Source organism: Formica exsecta, unplaced genomic scaffold (assembly GCF_003651465.1).
Source record: "Formica exsecta isolate Colony F162 unplaced genomic scaffold, ASM365146v1 scaffold639, whole genome shotgun sequence".
NCBI lineage: Eukaryota > Metazoa > Arthropoda > Insecta > Hymenoptera > Formicidae > Formica > Formica exsecta.
The window spans coordinates 77,677-85,708 of record NW_021853401.1 but is presented as its reverse complement, the minus strand read 5'-3'; the positions used below and the strand labels follow the sequence as shown (position 1 = coordinate 85,708).

The window sequence follows — 8,032 nt, the reverse complement described above, 5'->3', positions numbered from 1 at the left end:
AATATGAAAATATATATAACAAATAGTAAAACATTAGATCTGGAAGAGAAATATCTGCAAGAGAAATAGACAATAAAGGCTTAGAAGTTTTTTACAATGGCTATACAATTACATATCCTCTTTCTAAAAGTTCACAGAGTCAATTATGGCATATACTTGGCCAAATCTATAATATAGAATTCATAACAGAACCTTTTTTGATCGGTGCCTATCACGGTTATAAAAAACCTATAGATGCAAGCAATTTACTATTAGAATTCTGTAATGAATACCGCATCCTACAAAAAAAAGGATATTTTTTTAAAGATAAAAATTATTATGTAAAAATCAGAGCAGTTAATGCCTCTTTTGCATATATAATTGTAAGACTTGAGTATAAAGATTAAATATTTAATAAAATCAAATTTAATGAAAAACACTTTAAATATAATTATTATTTTCACAAAAATATTTTTTTAGGTCATGTATTACATTATATTTTATAACGATTGGTGCTCGACAGTACCACAATTGTGGACAAATCTGGAAAATAAAACATTTTTATGGCCTCCAAAAAAAATAAATGTGACAAAAGCAATAATAAAAAATATTCCGCCAAAAAATAACTGGATTATACGCACTTACCGACGCATCATGGGACCATATAGTAATTATAAACAATTAATTATATTACAAAATAAATAGTCTTAAACATTTCCCTTAATGTTATAAAATATAATTTATTATTTTCCATAGAAACGTATGAAATAGCTCGAAAGATAGAAAAAGAGGCTATTTATATCTCCTCCTCGGAAGAAGGGCAGCTGAAAAGGCTTACCCAACCAGCAGAAAACCTGCAAAAAAGAATAATAAAAAGACCTATTTTTATGACGAGTTGGACGATTCTAACGACAATAGTAATTTATATTTTTGTATTATTCATTTCTTTAGTATAAGTTAATATTTCTCTTAATAATATACTTATTTTACAGAACGTACAACAAAAAAAGCAAGCGACGCATAAGACGTTTTAAAGACATCTAAAAGACGTTTTTCTGGAGATTTCGTAAGACGTCTTAGTAATTTTAAGACGTCTTTAAGACGTTTTTAAGACGACATAATGTTGTCTGGGTAACGCAGGAAAAATTGAGCAGCATTGATGCCGAGCTCAAGTAAGTAAATCAAATGTATCGATTAACACATGATTTCTGTAATATAGATGCTTTTATTATATTTTATTTATAGAAGAATGAATGGTTTGCTGCACAACCTCCTGAGATGTGTGCAAAGCAACAATGACCGCAATCGCGTACCGCGTAAGCCAGCCTGTTTGCCCATATTATCCGTGGCCGAGATGGATGCTTTTGAGACTATCAATGATAATGATTATCGTGAAGTTGTAAGTAAACAAATATAAAAACTTTCTGTCGTCTATATGAAATATGCATTAACATTATTTTTCAATACTTTGCCTAGGTGGATTATTTCAAATACATCGGCGGATTCAATTTAAAGGAAGCAGTAAATCTGTGCGTGAAAGAAGGATTAAAGGACTCAGTAACGCTGTCATTCACCTGGTGGGGTCGCGAAGAAAATCAACGACCGTTATACAATATCCGCTTTATTATTTCAATTTATGATACGATCTCTTTATTTTTCAGCATATATCTAATATTAATATTGTATTATATATAATATTTATATTATGTATATTTATATTACGATTATTTATATTCGCATCGAAATAAGAATTAACTATAATATGTTGATTTGCAATAAACATGATGCCACAGGCTTTGTCAAAATCTTATCAACAACTTAAAAAATTCTTCTACTTCCACTGAAAAATAAATGTATATTTATAAATTATTCATAAGACATGCATTAACTTTACACAGACTGCATTTCACCAATGTTATTTATACTTATCTGTAGTCATATGATGCATGACGAATAACTATATGATGACACTCCTTTAACAAATGCATTCAAATATACTAGATTCTTGTGTGCGTATGCCTATATTACTGTTCGCAGTTATGCATACTGGTTTTTGACAGGTATTTGACGTTAAATTATCCAGAGTGCAACATTATATAGCGTAGCACTCTTTCATTTATAAAAAAGTAAAGCTCGGAACTACGCGCGGACGCGTGAGCGCGTGGGCCGCCAAGTTGCGGGTCGTACTATTGTATCGCGGATTGTGCTTAATGTGACCTGCGGCAGCCACAATATCCATTTGATTATTCGTGTTTATTTGGATTGACAACAATATGGATTAGAATGTAATGATTTTAGATTGGAAATAATCCGCGAAAGCGATATTAAAACCGATTATAGTTCTGTCGGAATTAAAATCGATTACTTTTTAATCAGGGCGCGGATTGAACCAATTAAAACCGATTAAAACGGATTATGTTTTAATTGGTTTTAATCGACCATTTTCGGCAGGGTATCCACAAGTATTACAAAAAATTTTGCATCTTCACTTTTTTATAAATGAAAGCATACTGTAAGGTTTTCTCGAGAAAGGCAGGGTGATTTTTGTCTCGTAAATAAATGCTGTCTTTTATATTTAAATATATATAGACATATAGTTTATTGCTCCCGTATTTTACAGAGTCCGTGCTCCGATTCTACCTCACTTAATATGGCGCAGAATTCTTCTCGAGCCTTCTGCCACGTGGCTCGCCGGCGTAGCACAATCGCGCTACCCGGTTCACGCGTTCTTATGGCTCGTCCCTCGATCTCTCGCCGCAAATTAACTAATATACACCGGAGGGGTCCTACTTGACCACCGTCCAGCCTCTTTCCTACGTAAGCCCGACTTGGCTTAGCGTACGAATCTATTTCTTCAATTTAATATAACCGACGACTTGCTCCTCACAATTGACTCTAATACTTTCTCTCACCTGCTTCTCTTTCTCACACGTTTCTCTTTCTCACACGCTTCTCTTTCTCACACGCTTCTCTCCTAAATTTATACGTGTCGTCGGGGATTCGATAAGTATCGAATCATCCCGTGTCGCGCTTCCATTCGCCGCGCCCGGCCGCTCGATACCTCTCGAATTCATCGAGTCAACTTAACGGGTGTATCTAATCTATCTTACTCTTCCTACACGATATATTTTTACAGTTCGGCCAGCCTGACATGTCGTTCGACCTCGAACGCTGTCTTACAATTTACAATATCGTTTTTTCCTATCACCCTATTGCACGTTTACTATTCTTATAATTAATTAACTCTTACGATAGACTTTGGTATATACAAGTACAGTTATAATGTTTCAGTCTTTTCCACAGCCTTCGCTCTTATTTTCTACTTATATTTCGGTTTCGGTTTCGGTTTCGATTTCGGTTTCGGTTTCGGTTGAATCAGAGTTACTTCCCACCCGTATCCACGGTTTTAGTTTATCACAGGAAAGTATCGCGTTGTACGATTTTTGCGTGCGATTATACCCTTCTTTGTCCGCGACTACGTATCGGTTCTTTTTGAGTACTGCCTTTATTACGTATGGCCCTTTGTATTTGGGAAGCAACTTCTAATTCATTCCCGGCTTAACCGTTAAACTCCTTATCATTACTAAATCTCCCTCTTTATACATTGACGGTTTCTTATGTTTCCTATCGTAATACGTTTTATTGTATTCCTGCATTGTTTTATTTGCTATTTGCGCACTATCACGCATCGCTGCTCGCCTTTCTAATATCTCAGTCTTTATTCTAGTTAACCTATCTATAAATTCGCATAAATCCTTATCTTTATGGTTTCGCTGGTTATAGCCTAATAACAGATTACTCGGTGTTGTATTGATCGCTTTGTTGTGTGTGTTTAGTACATATTGAACGTCATTTAAATTCGCTTTCCAATCTATCGGATCGTCGGTAGTTTTCGCAAGGGTACTTTTTATGAAACGGTTTACCCTTTCGACTTGTCCGTTCGCCCACGGCGAAGCGACCGCTACTTTTACATGTTTCATTTTACACTTTGCCACGAACTTTTCAAAGTCTTGCGACGTGAAGCAAGTGCCTCTATCACTAACCACTCGTTGCGGCACACCAAAAATATTAAATAAAAATGAGAGATTCTTTTCCACCTTTCTCGTGTTTGTTGTTTTCGTAGGCATTAACCAGACGTACTTCGTGAACGCGTCGATTATTACTAATATACATTTATAACCTTCTGGCGAAGTTTCCAACGGCCCAAAATGGTCCATATATCTGAGTATTTTTCCCTCGCGAATTAGTGGCTGAAAAACCTGCAAAATTCTTCTCTGGAATTCCGCCGGGGCGTTCGCGTATCCAAACGGTAATTTTACATATTCAAATTGCCCATCTGGCGTCGCAAACGAAAAATATTTTGTATCGTCCGGGTGTACATCAATCTGATGGAATCCGTCCTTCAAATCGAGAACCGTAAATACCTGTTTCCCTTGTAAGCTATTTATTTGGTCTTCTATGATCGGAGCTGGAAACTTCTGTTTATGAATTCTCTGATTTAGAGGACGAAGATCCACACACATACGTGTTTTTCCATTTTTTTTCGTTACCGGTACGATTTTCGCACAATAAGGAGAACTACTTTGAACAATTATTCTTCTCTCCAACAAATCATCGGTAATTTCTCTTAATTTTAATTTTTCGTTGTAAGACATTCGTCGAGGCGCGTACGCGTAAACTGAGTCATCTTTTATATTGACCCGGACTTGATAGTTATCTTTAACTGTTTTTATCCGCATATCGTCTACCGCAGAGCGTTCTGCGCATTATACGTACACGGTTCACGCTTGTGTGAGTTATCCCCTCCACACGCTGTGGCTGTAGCAGCGTCTCAAAACTGGCATCACTGCATCCATGGCGGCAACCTGGATCATCGGCAGCCTGATACCTGCCGCTATCAGATCGATTTGATCCTTCTCCGACAGATCTAGGAATTGCATAAGATTTAATTTATCGTTCACATAATTGATGAACTTTTCTCTTGAGTGCTGCCACACTCGCTCACTAATTTTTGCCATCGCCAGCGTAAACGAGACCTTCCGTTCGAAATATTCCTGTAGTCCTCTTTTAACCTCGGCCCATGAGGAAATCGTTGCGGTTGATTGGCGGTTGTACCAATCCATGGCATTCCCCGCGAGACGACCGGTAGCCGCTAACAGCAGGACATTCTCGCTTATCTCGTACAGGCCTCCGACGTACTCTACTCGCTCGAGCCATTTCCGCACGTTGTCTCTTTCGGAGCCTTCAAATATAGGTATTTGAGGAGATATTATTTTTACTATATTACCTCCGTTTAGTCGGCTGTTAGCGGAACCAGGCGTGCCCGATCTATCTCGCGTGAACGCCGCTCCTTGTGCTTCCTCCTCGATCGGAGTAACGGGCCGTCTCTCCTGCGACCTTGCGACCAACGTCGCTAGCTGCTCCATTAACTTATTCTGCGCCTACATTGCTGCTGGAAGCCCAATAGCAACGTCTGCATCACGTCCCCGCTGGCCGGCTGCGCTCCCGCTTGTGTGAACCCTGAAGTTGCTTCGACCTGGACGGGCGGCGTCCTTGATCCGTCTTCCGACCGCTGCGGCTTCCCCACATCTCGAAGGCTCGTATTCCTGACGTAGTGGTCCAGGATACGGTCCACAAGTCTTTGGTTCCCTCCGCGTTTAGCTCAAGGGAAACTGCTTCTTCCCGGATCTGCTCGTCCGTTAATCCCATCAAACGTTCTTTTAACGCTTCAAAGCGAGCTGCTTCTTTAGCTGCTTCTTGGGCTCGAGTCGGCATTGCACATAAACTTCGCTAACAAGTCGAATCCCGCTTCTGATTTTAACAACTGTAAGGATTTCTCGAGAAAGGCAGGGTGATTTCTGTCTCGTAAATAAATGCTCATTTAAATATAGACATATAGTTTATTGCTCCCGTACTTTACAGAATCCGTGCTCCGATTCTACCTCACTTAATATGGCGCAGAATTCTTCTCGAGCCTTCTGCCACGTGGCTCGCCGGCGTAGCACAATCGCGCTACCCGGTTCACGCGTTCTTATGGCTCGTCCCTCGATCTCTCGCCGCAAATTAACTAATATACACCGGAGGGGTCCTACTTGACCACCGTCCAGTCTCTTTTCTACGTAAGCCCGACTTGGCTTAGCGTACGAATCTATTTCTTCAATTTAATATAACCGACGACTTGCTCCTCACAATTGACTCTAATACTTTCTCTCACCTGCTTCTCTTTCTCACACGTTTCTCTTTCTCACACGCTTCTCTTTCTCACACGCTTCTCTCCTAAATTTATACGTGTCGTCGGGGATTTGATAAGTATCGAATCACCCCGTGTCGCACTCCCATTCGCCGCGCCCGGCCGCTCGATACCTCTCGAATTCATCGAGTCAACTTAACGGGTGTTTCTAATCTATCTTACTCTTCCTACACAATATATTCTTACAATACGAACACTGCACTCGGCATTTTACTAACCTATACCTGTCAAAAGCAAGTATGGATGCAAGCAGTAACATCACGAAGCGCCGTTAGCGCAATCTTTCGTCAAAGACGCCAACCGTACAAGAATACATTGCCATTATTGCATGTGTGTTGTGTACGTGTATATATACGTGTAGCATAATACCACTATATTCTATGCATGTGTTGTATACCCAGCAAACACTGTTATATAACTATCATATTGCCTAAATATAACGAAATATAACATGCAATATAACATGCACGTTATATGTAACATATACTAGTTTCATTGAACAAAAAACGTTCTTTAGAGAAACTTTTCTCAGTTGTTAAACTACATTGATACGTACAAAATATTCTAACATATTTTGCATTATAAAAATGTCTTAACAAACTATGGCGTAACTAAAAGAATATAAAAAAAGAAAAATTTATTGTGTATATATATATATATATACACATTTATCTTTACTTACAAATTGCGTGACAGCTTCATCACATGATTTTAATTTCGAGTCCAATTCTCTAATCATTTCCACAGAATCAGGAGGCAAGAAGTGTGCGATTAAGTTATCGCTTTCTGGAACCGTTGGTGTTCTCTGTTTTAACAAATCTTCTATGTTGATTATACGCTGTTTTAAATCTTTCAATTTGAGGTTTGACGCCGCCTGCATCCGTAATAATATACTTATGCTCTCTGCAACATAATGAACAATATATCAAGCAAATATAATGATGATATTACTTGTATATTAAGTATAAATAATGTAAACTAATTATTTACCTTGCATTTTCGTATCGTGTGAACTCTAGTGAGCTGGTGGATTATACTCTAAAATATATTTAAAAAAATGTATTATATAATTATATAATTAATTGTTATTAAATCAAATTTTCATACCTTTTATTATAATCGGTACATTTGGCAACTCCAGCTGCTGGCTTTGTCCCGGTACCAAATTTTCTTTATCTAAAAATATAATTATAAAAATTAGAAATATATAACAAAGAACCCCGCACTAATCATATGGAAAATCTGTCCCGGTCAAATCAATTGGTTTTTACATATGTTGTAGCTTATGACCTACTGAACAAAAGATGTAATGGGCACAAAGCTCAATAATGGACAGTTATCGAGTTATAACCAGTCAAACATGAAAAATTCGGGCTGCCGAATAGTCAAATCTCGGAAAGAATATATATATATATATATTTTTAGAAATATATATATATATTTAAACTATTGTATTGTTTTAATTAGTTATATGAGTTTCCTTGATGTAAAATATGAAATATTTCATTAGATGTTCCTTTTCGATAACTCAATAATTATTTTTTTTTATAAAACTTATTCTTTCGAGGTTATTTAAGTCTAACTTGTAAAATGGAACATCGCATATAAGCCCAAAAATTATAAACTATATTGAGCAAATAATCAATGCAATAAATTGCTTCAAACACAAAGATTATAAATATTATACTTACATCCAATGTCCGATAGAAAAATGCAGAAGTTATTACTATATATGTAGTCAAAATTTTAAATATCAATGTTTTGCGACTAAAATATTTTAGAATGTCTTTAGAATATGCATGC

The 8,032-nt window shown here is 37.1% G+C and overlaps 1 protein-coding gene and 1 long non-coding RNA gene across 2 annotated transcripts; one reads left to right on the top strand and one right to left on the bottom strand.

The window, feature by feature from the left end:
- Nucleotides 1–1,080: 1,080 nt before the first annotated feature.
- Nucleotides 1,081–1,623, top strand: LOC115242811 (the record flags this gene model as incomplete). Its single annotated transcript, XM_029819352.1, has 3 exons — nucleotides 1,081–1,151; nucleotides 1,225–1,378; nucleotides 1,456–1,623. Coding segments are annotated over 3 exons (393 nt in total), but the record flags the coding sequence as incomplete, so codon positions are not given.
- Nucleotides 1,624–6,917: 5,294 nt separating this feature from the next.
- Nucleotides 6,918–7,406, bottom strand: LOC115242813. The gene is made up of 3 exons (XR_003885109.1): nucleotides 7,337–7,406; nucleotides 7,220–7,267; nucleotides 6,918–7,132 (listed from the first exon to the last, which is right to left on the bottom strand). It is a non-coding gene; the product is annotated as an uncharacterized LOC115242813 (long non-coding RNA).
- Between the last annotated feature and the right edge of the window lie 626 nt (nucleotides 7,407–8,032).